This window comes from Dasypus novemcinctus, chromosome 1 (assembly GCF_030445035.2).
Source record: "Dasypus novemcinctus isolate mDasNov1 chromosome 1, mDasNov1.1.hap2, whole genome shotgun sequence".
NCBI classification, from domain to species: domain Eukaryota; kingdom Metazoa; phylum Chordata; class Mammalia; order Cingulata; family Dasypodidae; genus Dasypus; species Dasypus novemcinctus.
The window spans coordinates 129,873,451-129,890,034 of NC_080673.1; the positions used below are offsets into that span (position 1 = coordinate 129,873,451).

The 16,584-nt window shown below is 40.2% G+C and overlaps 1 protein-coding gene across 1 annotated transcript in view; it reads left to right on the forward strand.

The window, feature by feature from the left end:
- Positions 1-16,188, forward strand: part of PPEF2 (protein phosphatase with EF-hand domain 2) — a 45,651-nt gene extending 29,463 nt beyond the window's left edge. The window contains exons 12-16 of the mRNA XM_058296799.2: positions 1,075-1,217; positions 6,323-6,429; positions 9,177-9,340; positions 9,964-10,051; positions 13,179-16,188. Of these exons, the coding sequence (XP_058152782.1) occupies positions 1,075-1,217; positions 6,323-6,429; positions 9,177-9,340; positions 9,964-10,051; positions 13,179-13,435 (759 nt within the window). The 3' untranslated portion in view covers positions 13,436-16,188. The remainder of the gene's footprint in view (positions 1-1,074; positions 1,218-6,322; positions 6,430-9,176; positions 9,341-9,963; positions 10,052-13,178) is intronic.
- The last annotated feature ends 396 nt before the right edge of the window (positions 16,189-16,584 follow it).

A 16,584-nucleotide genomic window follows, 5' to 3' on the forward strand; every position in this document is an offset into this window, starting at 1 on the left:
GGAGGTCCTCTCAAGCCTGGATGAGCTAAGCCTCTTGGTTTCTAACAATCGTTTTTGCCTTGTAATTGTTACCCATTTGTTCAGAGCAACTATGTCCTTTACAATTGTTTGTCCTTGATTTTTATAGTTTCTTTAACCGAAATTTAACTGAGGTCACCACTCATCAGAACCCTGAGAGGGGAATGAAAATAAGGACCCCCACATTTCGTGGATGGAAATGTGGAGTCCATTGTTTGCCCAGCCAATCTCTATACCTTGCTCCCTGTTGCATGTCTCAAATGATCCTTCAGGTTAATAGGATTTCTGTGCTGTTCGCTGGGCAGGGATTCAGACTTGTCTGTCTTCTTAGGATCACAATTAATGCCCTGACAAATCTTTGGGCATCGCCAAATCGTACACCCAGTCTATTGCCTCCTAGTGCACTTAGTGCAGCCGAATGCAGTGTTCTCAAGAATACTGACTCTACAGGATAATAAGAGGTTTTCAAATGAAAAAAGGTTTGGGACCAACTAATTTATTACATAGTTGTATACATGCTTCTTTATTGCAGGACTTCTGACAACCTTTAATTTCCTAATTAATTGTAACTCTCCATGAAGAGATGTAATGTCTAGCATTTCCCAATGTATTTGACAACTGAAAATTTTTTCACAGGGGATCTCAGGAGGCACGATGCTCCTTTGGAACTCTGTCTTGAGGCATCACATCAGTTTTAATAACTGGTTTGCCTTTCAGTTGTTATGCGCCTCCCTCCCCCCAGTATTTTAGACCCAGCTTACCTCTAATTTGAACCAATGAAGGCTTTTCTATGACCTCTGCTAATTTTCACTTGGGATCAAAATGTGCAGAGAACACCTTATGGATATGTCCTATGAGAATTCAAGTTTCTATTATTTGACTCATGGATATTTTCACAACTCCTGACCTACTAGCATTAATGACTTTGAAAAAATGATCCAAAGATGAGTATAAGGGAGAGTAGCAGCCTATGAAATTGCATTGGGCCCTATGGGACTGAGGGTGAAGAGTTCTTCAGTGAATGTGAATGCCTGCGCCTCTCTTGTTTTGATTTAGGTGTTAACCATCTTTTCTGCCTCCAACTACTATGAAGTTGGCAGTAACAGAGGAGCCTATGTCAAGCTGGGACCAGCCCTGACCCCACACATTGTGCAGTATCAAGCTAACAAGGCAACTCACACGCTAACCATGAGGCAGAGGCAAGATTTTTCCATTCATGATTTTAGAAAAACAGAATTACAGGGTTTGACCTTTGAAGTGCCATGTTGTTACATTTATCCAAATTCTAAGTGAGAATTCAGAATTTAGGTACTTCAATGTTAAGGTTTAGAATAGATGTAGCAGGGACCCTTCAATCTCCACCATACACCTTAAAAAAATCTCCATCTACCCATCAATAATGGGAGTAACAAATTTTTTCCCTGCAGAAATTATTCTCAGTGGGTGCATCTTGGGTTTGGTAAAGATCATATACCAGGTCACTAAGTCTTTCCAGGTTTTCTCATATCCTTAAAGGGTTTGTGTTGCCCCATAAGCATAAACCGAAGGTTCTATCATTATCTGAGGATTTGGCAGATGGATTTCAATACACACATTTAACAAAGCCCCTTTCTTCATGAGAAGGAAGAATGTAAAATTACTTAAATGATGTCTGCTGAGATGATTCTGAGTTCCAACCTAGGTCGAGTACTATGTATTATTATAAAGAATTTATATATTGTCTCCCAATTAACTATGGAATAGCTATTTGTAGATGAGATCATTAAGGCACAGAGGTTAAATCAGCTAGCCTGTGGTCACACAGCTAATGAGTGGTGATGGCTGGCTTGGTCCAGGCGGTCTTATTTCAGGACCCACACAGTTGATCACTAGGCAGTACTATCTCCTACAGAGAAGAAGGACTCAGAGTTTTTAAGCTGCTAGCAGATATGGCTCTAGTGCTACTTAACAAGTTTCTTTAATTATTCAGCCTTACTAAATTAGAAGTCAGAACAAATAGACAAAGTTAGTATACATCCAGTGGATAGAGAACACATTCGTATTTAGCATCTACTTTGTGTAAGTTTTGTAAAAGTACATTCTTTTAAATCATTCTTGAGTTATTAAATACAGAACAGCTTCACTTCAAAAAAAGTATTATGTGGACATTTAAACTCATAAAATAATATACAATGAAGCAGAATCTCCTATGGAGCTTTGTAGAAAAATCAGCCCTCTGAGTCTCACCCCAGCCCTGTCAAATTAGCATCTCCAGGCCAGATGGTTTCCCAGGAACCTGGAAGGCCACAGTTGTGTGAGTCACTGTAAGGAACTTAGATAATGTATTCATGTTTTAAAACTTTTTATATTGAAATACTTTCAAACTTACTGGACTGTTACGAAACTAAATCCTCATATAGAGAATGCCAATATACCCCTACCTCCCACCCAGATACCCAAATCAACCAATTTTAACATTTTGCCACATTTTTCTGTATCATCCTACCCACCTTTCTATCTCCTGATTTATCAATTCCTTTTCTGAACTCTTGAGTGTAGTTTGCATATATCATGCTTCTTTTTTTTTTTATAAATAGGAGACACTATCATCATTTTTTTTCAAGATTTTATTTTTTTATTTCTCTCCCTCCCCCCCCCCCCCCCCCCGCCAGTTGTCTGCTCTCTGTGTCCAGTCGCTGTGTGTTCTTCTGTGTCCACTTGTATTCTTGTCAGTGGCACCGGGAAATCTCTGTCTCATTTTGTTGCATCATCTTGCTGCATCAGCTCTCCGTGTGTGCGGCGCCATTCCTGGGCAGGCTGGATTTTTTTTGCACTGGGCGGCTCTCCTTACAGGATGCACTCCTTGGGCTTGGGGCTCCCCTATGCAGGGGCACCCCTGTGTGGCATGGCACTCCTTGCGCGCATCAGCACTGCACCTGGTCCTGCTCACCACACAGGGTAGGAGACCCTGGGTTTGAACCTTGGACCTCCCATATGGAAGGTGAACGCCCTATCCATTGGGCCAAATCTGCTTCCCTATATATCATGCTTCTTGAACAATTAATACTGCCATGTACATTTCTTAATGTACAGGGATATTCACTTATGTAACCACTTTAAGTTGTAGATATCAAGTTCAAGAAATTTAACATTGATATAAATTTTACAGTCTATATTACAATGTTTTCATATGTCCTAAAAATATCTCTTTGAATCTTTTCTTCTTCCTTGCTAGATCCCATCCAGGATCATATATTGTATTTAACTGTCATTGTCTCTTCATTTACACAATTTTTTTTTAATTGTGAGAATATATGCAACAAAAACTTTTCCAACTCAACCACTCCCAAGCATATGACTCAGTGGGATTAATCGCATTCACAGAATTGTGGTACCCTCAACATCTCCCGTTACGGAAACTTTTGTCTCTCCCCAAACAGAAACCATATATCCATTAGACATTATCTTCCCATTCTCCCTGATGCCTCTCTTGGCAACCTGTACTCTAATTTCTGTCTCTATGAGCTTGCATATTCTCTGAGAAATTGGCACTTAATCTTATTGAGGCTTCCTTGTATGTGACACTTTGTTTCTTTCTTGCAGCTTTCAGAATTTCCTTTTTATCTTTGGCATTTGACAGTTTGATTCTAATATGACTATTATGTGTAATAGATGTTGTCTGTTTGGGTTTATCCTGTTTGGAGTTTGTTCAGCCTCTTGAATGTATATATGCATATCTTTCATTAAATTTGGGAAGTTTTTAACCATTATTTCTTTGAATAGTCTCTGTGCTTCTTTCTCTTTTTCTTCTCCCACAATCCCACAATGCATCTAGTTGTACACTTGATGGTATCCCACAGGTCTTCATGCTCTGTTTACTTTTCTTCATTATTTCTTCTTTCTGCTTCTCAGACTGGGTGGTTTCAATTGCCTTATCGTCAGATTCACCTTTCTTTCTTTTGCCAGCTCCATTCTGCTCTTGAACCCCTCAAGGGAATTTTTAATTTCTGTTACTGTGTTTTTCAGCTCTGTCTGGTTCCTTTTCATAATTTCTATCTCTCTATTGATATTCTCTTTGTACTCATCTATAAGTTTTGTGATTTCCTTTAGTTCTTTTTCCATGTTTGCCGTTAGTTCTTTGAGTATATTTAGAACAACTTTGTTTAAAAGTCTTTGTCTGGAATGTCCAGGTCTGGTCCTCATTGATGGGTTCTTTTTTTTCTTCTTCTTCTTCTTTTTTTGAGGTTCTGAGGTCAAGGGATTGAACCAGTGCTCAACCACTGAGCCATATCAGCGTCCCTGAGTTGGCGCCCTCATTTGTTTTGCCTGTTGTTTGTTCTTTTGTTTTTTCAGGAGGCACTGGGAACTGAACCCAGAACCTCCCATGTGGGAGACTGGCACTTGACTGCTTGAGCTACATCTGCTCCCCTCACTAATGGTTTCTAATGCTTTAATCTTTTCCTTTGCCTGGGCCATCACTTCCTGCTTCTTTGTATATTTTTGTAATCTTTTGTTGAAACCTGGACATTTTGGTATTTTAATGTTCCATCACTGGAATTTAGAGTCTGAGGCATCTTTTCTTTAAGCTTATATCTAGTGAGTGTTATGATAAAGCTTTCCTTGATTGCCAAGATCTAACAATAACAAGAGAAAAAGAAAAAGAAGGAGGACATGGAGAAGGAGGAAAAGGGAAGAAAGAAAACACATTTCCCAGTCCTTGCAGATTGACCTGTGCAGGTGTTCTTCTTCAGGACTTATGCATATAATGAGGTTAGAGTATAGCTCTAGGCCAAAGCCTAGGGGATTCCCTGATCCTTTCTGCAAATGTATTTTATCTTGGGAATGTGCACGTGGTCCTAGGAATGCCCTGCTTATATGGTTCCAAATGTTCCGTCTTCTCATGAAGGCTGTTTCCTCACTGTCCTGGGCACTGCAGTCTATGTTTGCAGTCAGCAATCCCTGGCCTCAGGCAGTAGCAACCTCCCTGCTGTCTCACAAGTTTCTGTAGTAGAGTTCCCTGAACTGTCTTCTAAATGCAGGGTAAGTTCTGGGATGGCCAGATATTACTTTTCCAGCAACTTTAACTATCCAGACCACAATAGAGAATTTAGGAATAAAGGGGAAAGTATCTCTGAGCAGCCCTGATTGATGTCTCAATGTCCATAAGGAGATGATCAAGTTTTTGTTTTTTAGTTTGTTTTTTTTCTAGAAGAACCTCATGCAGAACCTATTTACTTTTGGTTTAAACCTATTTCTCATAATAATAGTTAGCCTGTCTGGGTCCAACTGTCAAGATTTGATTCCTGGCCCCACTCTTCATTTGGTATGTGTCCCTGAGCTAATTGCAGACTTGCTGTGATGGGCGTAATAATCATACCTACTTCATTGGATGTTGGAGGGTTAATGAAATAGCTGATGTAGAGCTCTGCATTTTAATAAATGCTCAGTGTGTGCTCCTTGCCTTTGCGACAGATAGACTTGTACACCTGGATGGCTCCCAAAGGAATGGCCATCCTACAGCCCTGTATGATGATCAGTGCTGGCAATTTACCAGAAAACGTTTATGTGGTTTGCCAAATCAGTGGTTCTTAAACATTCTGGGGGTTTCCATAGGCTCTGATATGCCACAAATTCACACACCTATGAGATTTGGGATGAGTTCGAAGTGATTCACTTTTCTAGGGATCTGTGGAGCCCAGGTTAAGGACTGTTATACTGAACACTTCAAGGAAGATTTTCATCAAACATGATTAAAGTGTCTAATTTTTTTAACCTTTGGTACTTGAAAAGATGGATTATTTGGCTATCAGTTGCATACAAATAAATGTATATGTCTGAAGCAGTTATTCTCAACTGGGGCAATTTTGCCTCCCCCAGGAGACATTCGGCAATGTCTGGAGACATTTCTGGTTATTAAACCTGGGGGAGGATAAGCCAGACACAAAAAGAAAAATATTGTTTGATCTCATGTGAAATACCTAGAAGAAGCAAATTTCTAGGGACAGGTAGTAGATTATAGGTTACCAGGTGTGATCAAGGGAGGAGTAAGTTATTACCTAATGGGTGCAGAGTTTCTTTTTGAGGTAATAAAAAATTGTAGTAATGAATATTGGTGATGGTAGTATAATTTTGTGAATGTAATTAATACAGCTGAATTGTACACTAAAAAGTTGTTGAGATGGGAAATTTTGAGTCACAAATACTACTACAATAAAAAGTTAAAAAAAGGACAGTTCATATGTGGCTTCATACTAATATAAAAAAATCCACCACTAATTCTTTTATCATAACTTTAAAACATGTTTCTTTCCAACTCTTGTCTCAGGATTAGCAGAGTAGAAGAGTCAGCTCTAAGAGCTCTGCGAGAAAAACTATTTGCTCATTCCTCAGCTCTTCTTGGTGAATTTAAGAAGCATGATGCTGATAAAACTGGTAAGACTAATCAAGTAAAATACTCTTAGAGAGGCAAGCGGACTTGGCCCAGTGGTTAGGGCGTCCGTCTACCACATGGGAGGTCCACGGTTCAAACCCCGGGCCTCCTTGACCCATGTGGAGCTGGCCCATGCGCAGTGCTGATGCACGCAAGGAGTGCCGTGCCACGCAGGGGTGTCCCGTGTAGGGGAGCCCCCACATGCAAGGAGTGCGCCCCATAAAGAGAGCCGCCCAATGTGAAAGAAAGTGCAGCCTGCCTAAGAATGGCCCACCCACACGGAGAGCTGGCACAACAAGATGATGCAACAACAAGAAACACGGATTCCCGTGCCGCTGACAACAACAAAAGTGGACAAAGAAGAAGACGCAGCAAATAGACACAGAGAACAGACAACCAGGGTGGAGGGATGGGGGGAAGGGAGAGAAATAAATAAATAAATAAATCTAAAAAAAAAACTCAGAGGAAGAAAGCGAGCCAACAAACCTTTCCCTCAGAGTAGTTAGCGAGTGAATATTTGATGAATGACTGAATGACCAAAAGATTCCCTTGACTGCTTCTTCCATTTTATTCAAACTAATCTTGAGTCTACCTTTTCTAAATTTTAAAATTCTAAGCTTTTAACAGATTATGAACATGGCCAAATATAGATTAACATGGTGAAAATAAGTGAAATAACAAATAGGGCCAGAACTAAGAAAAAAGTAATGGGGGCGGGAGGTTTTAAGAGTACATGGGAGGCCCTCAGTGGGCACGGGCTCGGGAGCGGGCGCCCCGCCACCATGGACAGCCGCTGCACCAGCTCGGCTGGCCTTGGGGACCTGAGCCCGCTGAGCGCCGCCGTCCCTGCCACGCGCGTGGAGGTGTCAGTGTCCTGCAGAAATCTTCTGGACAGAGACACATTTTCAAAATCTGATCCAATATGTGTCTTATATGTACAAGGAGTTGGAATTAAAGAATGGGAGAGTTTGGAAGAATGGAAGTAATTGATAATACTTTAAATCCTGATTTTGTAAGAAAATTTATTCTGGACTACTTTTTTGAAGAAAGAGAGAATCTTCGTTTTGATTTGTATGGTGCCGGTTCAAAGAGCCCCAACTTGTCCAAACATGACTTTCTGGGACAAGTGTTTCGTACATTGAGGGAGATTGTTGGTTCACAGGGAAGCCGCCTGGAAAAGCCAATAGTGTCCAAAAATAATCAAAGGAATCTCCAGTAGATGTCCCTGCTCTTTTCTTATTAATTCTTCTGTGAACCAGGACATGTGTAGGTGCCACAGCATGATGGAGCAAAAACACCTAAGCAACCTTATAAAATTCAATCAGGAGGCTGAATTCTTTCCCCCAGCCCTTTCTTCATATAACAATTATGAAAAAGCTCAAAAAGAAACCATTTATTACCTGTATTGCCGGGCCTGTTGTTGTGCCTTGCAAAGAGTAAGAATTCAATAAATGTCTGTTGAACTGAAAAAAAAAAAGAGTACATTGGAGGGAAGCAGACTTGGCCCAGTGGATAGGGCGTCCGTCTACCACATGGGAGGTCCTCAGTTCAAACCCCCGGCCTCCTTGACCCGTGTGGAGCTGGCCCATGCGCAGTGCTGATGTGCACAAGGAGTGCCCTGCCATGCAGGGGTGCCCCCCTTGTAGGGGAGCCCCACGCGCAAGGAGTGCGCCCTGTAAGGAGAGCTGCCTAGCGCAAAAGAAAGTGCAGCCTGCCCAGGAATGGCGCCGCCCACATGGAGAGCTGACACAACAAGATGACGCAACAAAAAGAAACACAGATTCCCATGCCGCTGACAACAACAGAAGCGGACAAAAAGAAGAACACGCAGCAAATGGACACAGAGAACAGACAACTGGGGCGGGGGGAGGGGGAAGGGGGAAAGAAATAAATAAAATAAATCTTAAAAAGAAAAAGAGTACGTTGGAGACTAGCAAAAGATCAACTGATTTGGCTTGTTTGTTGTTAACTGTTCTGTATTCTATTCAGCTATCCAAGCTTGGAATTTTGTCTTTGTTCAATTCACTGGGCATTAATAAATAGAGTCCTTTTAAATATAGCTGAATGCTAGAGGAACTGAGTTAGCAGTTGGAATTAGATGAGATAATAGTGTCTGAAAAAGAACTTTTTAGGAGTAATGTTTCCATAACTTGTTGAACTGCCTTTTTCTGTTCTTTTATTTTTGTGAATTTGAAATTAAGTCGTTAATTTTAAAAAGTAGTTGTGACATTCATAAAATCATTGCAATATATTTTTATACATGTATCATAGCCTCTCTCTTCCAAGGGGTTTCAGTGAATAATATATCCTGAGGAATTTAGGAGGTTGGATTTTTTTCTAAACAACCAATGCTGTATATACAGTTATAACATATTATGATGTGTTTATGAAAGTCTTCGGGCATTTTCAGAAGGGCTGCCAGATTTAACAAATAAAAATACAGAACTTGAATTTGAATTTTAGAGTGACAACAAATAATTTTTTAGTATGTATTTGTTCCATGCAGTATTTGGTACACACTTATTCTTCATTGTCTATCTGAAATTCAAATTTAACTGGACATCCTGTATTTTATTTGGCAATACTAGATTCCTGCCAACTCTTCCACGCCCAACTCAAGTAGTGACAGTGCCCATTATTTCTATTACCTAGAGATAGTAAGAAGAATGTCAAGATAAAAGCATATGCACTGTTGGACAGGAAACGAGACTTAGAGATGACAAGTTAACAAGTTAACCCTTTCCTGTAGGTTTAATCACCCTGAGTGACTGGGCAACAGCTGTGGAATCTGTGTTGCATCTAGGACTGCCCTGGCGGATGCTGAGGCCACAGCTGGTAAACAACTCAACAGATAACATGCTGGAGTATGAGTCCTGGCTGGAGGATTTGGCCAAAGAGCAACTGAACCACGGGGTAGGATATGATAATGGTGGATGAGAGTATTCTGTGGACCATGAGGCCCTTGATGAGAAATTTGAATCAGACACAGCCAAATATTGAGATAGGTGAGAAAAGAAAACAACTCTTTGTTGTGTTTCTACACATCAGACTTTGGGCTAAGTGATTTACATATGTTGCCTTAATTAATCCTCAGAAACACCACAAGACCTACACCTCTCTAATTAGTAAAATACATTAAAAAAAAAAACACACCATAAAAGGTAGGCATAAAAGGTGAGGACGCGACGGTCAAGTTAACTGCCTGGGGTCTTATAGGTAGGAAGTGGTACAACTGGGACTCAAATCCAGGCCTTCCTGAATACAAGGCCCATTCTCTTTCCTTGGCACACGCTGCCTCCCCATTTAAAAAGAAAAAGCATTTATTCAATAAATACTTATAAAACGTGTAACGTGTGTAAGGCCTTGAACTAGGTATTTTTTCAATCCTTAGATTATTTGGTAGGATAAATGGCGGGAGGTGAGAGTAAAACTTCAGTTTTTTCAAGAGTGTGTTATTGAGTTAATTGTGTGCTAATTATTATATTAGGATCAGCCTAAGTCTAAGATATAGAAGGAAAATAAAGTTTGTCTTACAGAACATACAGTCAAGTTTGCTGGAAATGCTGTATCGAAACCGATCCAACCTGGAGACCATATTTAGGATCATAGACAGTGATCACTCAGGTAAGGCACTCATGATGCCCTTCTGATCTGTCGTAAGTGATTTAAGCTTCCCACCCTTTAGTCTCCTTCCTGATTATTTAGCTTTCCACTCAAACATTTTGGAAGCCAAGTGAGTACATAGTAGCAATGCTTACAAATGTTAGAAACTAGAAAGTACTTGAACAATACGAGCACTTCATATAACACAGGGGTGGGTGGAGAAGAATGACCACAAACTGAGTGAGAGCTTCTGGGCGCCTCTATAGAAAGAAGAGTTACTAGAAAACCTGGTCTGTCTTATGGTTCCATCAAAGATAGCAACAAAATAAGGAAGACTGCCCAGAACAGAAAGGCTTTTGCAACCTTACTCCCGAGAACTTTTTTTAAAAACTTATTTTGAAATAAATGTTGATTTATAGGAAGTTACAAAAAATGGATGGGTGTCACATGTACCCTTCACACTATTTCCCCAAATGGCTGAAAGACCTTTTTAAAAATGTTATTACTTTTTTTAAAAATTGAGGTATAATTAGCATACCATATAATTCACCCATTTAAAATATACAATTCAGTGGGTTTTATTATATTTAACAGGTTGTGTAACCATCACCACTAACTAATTCATTTCATTATTCCAAAGAGAAACCTCATACCCATTAGCAATACTCTCCAGTCTTCCCTCCCCCCAGACCTTTCTGCCTGTGTAAATTTGCCTATTCTGGACATTTCATATAGATAGAATCATATAATATGCAGCCTTTGGTGTCTTAAATTCTTTCACTTAACATAATGTTTTCAAAGTTCATCCATGCTGTAAACATGTAACAGTACTTCATTCCTTTTATGGCTGAGAAATATTCCATTGCATGAATATACTACAATTTGCTTATGCCTTCATAAATCGATGGACTTTTAGGGTATTTCCATAATACAAGTTTTTGGGTGAACATATGTTTTCAATTCCCTTGGGTACATAGCAGTGCCAACTGCTGAGTCATATGGTAACTCTTTGTTTAATTTTTTGGGGAACTGCCAGACTGTTTTCCATAACAGCTGCACCTCCAGCAATGAATGAGGGTTCCAATTTCTCCACATTCTCACCAACATTTGTTATTTTCCATTTTTTTATTATAGCCATTTTTGTGGATGCAAAATATCCCATTATGGCTTTGATTTAAATCTACCTAATGACTAATGATGCTGAGCATCTTTCTGCACTTATTGGCCATTTGTATATCTTCTTTGGAGAACTGCCTATTCAGATTCTTGGCCTACTGATTAATTGGGTTGTTTGTCTTTTTGTTGAATTTTAAGAGTTTTTTATATATTCTGGCTACAAGAAGATCCTTATCAGATTTGAAAATATGATATGCAAATATTTTCTCCCATTCTGTGGGTGCTCCACATGTTGGAGCAAGATGGCTGCCGATGTCTGTGAGGGTTCAGGCTTCCTGGGTTCCTCTGGGCTCAGCACCTCTGTTTTCTCCACAAGATCAGCTGTAGACTATCAGGCTCTCTAGACTTTGCCTCTCTCCACAAGATCAGCTGTAGACTATCAGGTGAATGGCTCTGTCTTTCTCCCTGGGGTTTCTGCTGTGTCAAAGGAACTGTCTCTATTCCTCTGTGTTCTCCTGGCTCAGGTCCTCTCTTCCCGGGGCTTGCTTCTCTTTCCTCTGTGTACTGATGTCCTGGGGCTCCAGCTTAAGACTTCAGCATCAAACTCCAACATCAGAAACCCTCAACTCTGTTCTTTGTCATGCCTTTTATCTGTGACTCCCCACCCACCAAGGGATGAGGACTCAACACCCTAATGACATGGCCCAATCAAAGCCCTAATCATAACTCAGTCATGCCCAGGTACAGATCAGATTACAAACATAATCCTATATCTATTTTTGGAATTCGTAACCATATCAGACTGCTATACATTATATAACCTGAAATTTTCCCTTTAACTTCATTCAGATATATAATCCAGTGCTGTTAATTCCATTCATAATGTTATGGACCATTACCAAACTTTCCCATCACCCCAAATAGAAATTCTGTACCAATTAATGTTTTGAAGTTGTCTTTTCTTGATTCGGTACTTACCCAGTTATTGCAACCCTTTAACTGTGTTCCTGAGTTCTGAGCAAGATGACTCTGCCAGTTTTTGTTAGTGTTCAAAGATTCTATGGGGGAATGGCACCCTGGAGTATCTTGTGTCACCATCTTGTTTGACCATAAGACAAAGTTATTAATTTTGATGAAATCCGGTTTATCTGTTTTTTTCTTTGGGTGCTTATGCTTTTAGTGTTACATCTGAGAAACTGTTGCCTAATCCAAGCTCATGAAGATTTACAGCTATATTTTCTTCTAAACATTTTAATAAGTTTAGCTCTTACATTTAGGGTTTTATCCATTGTGAGTTAGTTTTTGTGTATATTGTGGATTGAACCTAGGACCTTGTATGTGGGAGGCTGGTGCTCAACCACCGAGCTACACTGGCTCCTCTGAGTTGGTTTTTTCTGTTTGTTTGCTTGTTTATTTGTTTCTGTTCTTAAGAGGTCCCAGGGGTTGAACCCGGGACCCCGTACATGGGAAGCAGGCACTCAACAACTTGAGCTACATCCACTACCCCCATTTTTTAGAAAGATATGTCTTTCCTCATTGAATGGGCTTGGCATCATGTCAAAAATCAATTGACCATAGATGTACTTTTAAAATACAGAATAAACTAGTGTATGTTTAGGATGGTTTCAGTGGCCCTGTGACATTTTGAGCTGGATAGTTCTTTGTTGTCGGGACTGTCCTGTACATTGTAGTATGTTTAGCAGCATCCTTTACCTTTACCTACTAAGTGCAGTACCACTCCCCAAGTCATGACAATCAAAAATGTCCCCAGATATTGCCAAATGTTCCCTTGGGGACAGCAGGTGCAAAATCGCCCCCCGTTGAGAATGAGTGGTGATCCAGTGGTTTCGGTGATCTGCTGGTTTATGCGATCCCCCTGGGAGTTTAAATGAGGTACTGGGAACTTGGTGGAGGTTTTTATTGGTCTTGGGTATCTTTGGATGACAGCAGCAGGTTACCTCACAAGAATGTGAGGGGAAACGGAAGTGGAAAACCACACTGACTCGCTGAAGCCACTCCTGTCTCTGGTTAGGGTTCATCTCCCTGGACGAGTTCAGGCAGACGTGGAAGCTGTTCAGCTCTCACATGAACACCGACCTCACGGACGACGGCATCTGTGGCCTTGCCCGGAGCATTGACTTCAACAAGGACGGCCGCATCGACATCAACGAGTTCCTGGAGGCCTTCCGCCTGGTGGGGCAGTCCTGCTCGCAGCGCCGCCGCCCAGATGGCCCCCAGGCCCCCAGCCCTGGTGACGCCGGCTGCAGCAGGCCAGGCGCTGCAGTCTGATCTTCCGGAGCCTCGCCCGCAGCGCCGAGCCTGCACCTGAGCCACCTGTGTGTGTTTTTGGTGGGGGGGAAAGCGTTTTGTGTGTGTATGTGCGTAAATATATAGGTGTCCCGGCCCCATCTCAGAATTTTCACAGGATAGAACCCAGGTTTAATCATTTTTAATTCGGAAGCACGTGCCAGTTAACAATTCGACACCTCGTTGTTTTAAAAATGTCATTTTGGTAAAGGAAAGTTATGAAATATTGTTTGTATAATCCTGTGACCCAAACATAAGAATGTTTTCATTATGAACTTTTTCTTACTTGTTATAACTATAATGTTTATATAATTTTGTCCTGCCTTTTTTTATAAATTCACATCTATGGAAACACTTTCCCATGTTGCTACATAGTCTTAACAATTATTAGTTTAATGCCTGCATGGTTTTCTTTCACCTGGGTGCATTATAATGTATTCAGCTATTCTCCAATTGTTAAACATGTGTATTATTTCCAGTTTCTCATTTTTATAAGTGACTGTGGTTAATTACTGTGTGCATATTGCTTGTTTAAAAAATCTTGAATTAAACATTTCTTTAGGATAGAAGCCCAGGAATGCGATTACTTTGTCAAACATTTTTATGATTGAATACATATTGCCAGATTGCTTATTAGGACTGAGCTTTACCAGTTTCACCAAAAACTCACCAGCATTGAGTGTGATCACTTCTAATTTTTGCTAAAGATGAATGATGGTGCTTCCATGGCATTTTTTTCTTTTTTCTTTTGAGGTACCAGGGCTGGGGACTGAAACCAGGACCTCATATGTGGGAAGCCAATGCTCAACCACTGAGCTACACTGGCTCCCCTGGGTTGGTTTCTTCATTTGTTTGTTTTTGTTTTTATGAGGTACCAGAGATCAAACCTGGGACCTTGTATGTAAGAAGCAGACGCTCAACTGCTTGAGCTACATCTGCTCCCCCCATGACATTTTAATATACTTTCTTTGGTTAGTATCCAAAACTGTCTCTACTCCCTCATTATATTTGTAAACTAAGGAAATTGAGGTCCAGAGACTAGTGTGGTATGTGAGCTAGTTATGACAGAGCCAAGATTGAAACCTATAGCCCCTGGCTCTGTTCACCATTATTTCCAGTTTTAACCATGGCTATTTGATCTCTTTGGATCAGCTATAAGCAATCCATGGTCCCCTTGCACTTTTCCCTTCTGTGCCTAAGAGACCCTAAAATGACCTGCAATGATTTCCCACCACCGGGTGTTCATGTCTTTGTGTAACCCCCATGCAGAATCTGACCAATAGAACACGGCAAAGGTGATGAGTATCACTCCTGTGGTTATGTTAGATAATGTAAGTCTCTCTGTTAGCACATTGACGTGAGAGCTTCTCCTTACTGGCTTGAAAAGCAAGTCATCAGGCAGAGGAAGCTACATGGTGAGGATTTGGGTGGCCAGCAGGATCTGTGAGTGGCCTCCAGCCAACAGTCATGGTAAGATGTTTGAATGAATACATATGACCCATGGGTGTATGTTGCCTGGCTTAGCAACCGAGAGACCAGGTATAGGTAGTAAATTCATGTTTATATCTGATTGACGTATCTTACACAAACAGCTCAAATTCAACAAATAACTTGTTTGTTATTTTCATAATATCCTCCCCCTTCATTATGATTAAAGGTAAACAACTCTCTTTGAGGCATAGTGAGTGTTAAGCTGCAAAGAATAATTTAGAGACAATTGAGTTAAAGCCTTGGGGATTAGTGATATACGGATATAGCAGGGAGAGCAGCCCATGAAGATGGCTCTCTCCAAGGAAAGACAAAGGAAGTGCTTATAAAAGTCACACCGCAAAGCTTCATAAGGTCAAGTGATGGGTAGGTTTAAACAAGTTCTTGGCTTGTCAGTTCAGGATTGGATGATTGTTGTGGAGCTTGATGTGACCATTGCTTAACCTGGAATTACTTTTTTGAGTTTAGATAGTAAAGTCACAAATTCAACTGTTTTCTGTTGATTCTGACTGTTTTCTGGGAAGCAGTTGCTCTAGTTCCTTCTTTGAGGACCCTCATTGATTGCTACCTTATACCCTTGAGGCTCAGTGTCCTGCAGTGAGCAAGTCCTATGCACATACTCAAGATCAGAGAAAATGTCCTTTTTCAATTACTGTAGTGAATTAATAGAGGGTTGGCTTCAAGGGAGTTTTAATTTAAAAGGAATGTTTTAATTGGACTAGGAAGAGTCAGAAAAATCATTAATCTAGTGATTTAACTTTAATGGCAAATTAAAATCATCTGCAAAGTTGTCTATTTTTTTATATATATTGCCAAGAGGCCCCACTGCAGACCAACTAAATAAAAATTTGTGGATGAGAAGCCATGGTATTGGTGGTTTTAAAATACTCCGCAGGGGTGTGAGATTTCTTTTTTCTTTTGAACTAAGAAAAATGTTAAAAAATTTACTGAAGTGATGACTGCACAACTCTGTGATGGAAGTGAGAACCACTGAGTATTCACTTTAGATAGATTGTCCTAGGCATGGGACTGTATAACACAGTGAAGCATGTGGTGGAAGATGGACTGTGGTTAACAGTACATATGTGAGAGTGTTCCCTTGTGAGCTATAACAAATGTACAATACTAGTAGTACATAGTGTTATTGATAGAAGGGGTATGGAAAAATATACCAAATGTATGCTATGGATCATAGTGAGAATAGTCTGATGATTTCTTTCATAATATTTAATAAACGTTCCACAACAACGTAAGGTATTGGTGGAGTGGTGTTATATGGCAGTTCTTCACATTATGCATGATTGTGTTTAAAGTTAACAACTTCTCTAATAAATAAATACACACACACAAATATATACACACACCCCAATTGATTCTAATGCACAGCCAGGATCAAGTACCATGATCTAATTTGTTAACCCTGCTACAGTGAAGGGTAATTATTTGGTAAAACCTTACTGCTATTTATTTGCACTGGTGTAACTCAAAGTATGAGAAGTCAATTCAGAAACCAAACGTTTTTAACTTTAGATGGGTAAACTGCTAAATACTCCAAATAGAATTAGCAAATACAAGAAATCCTGATACAGAGAGACTAACCACACATTTCTCTAACAATTATTAATTTTTTTAACTGGAAATTT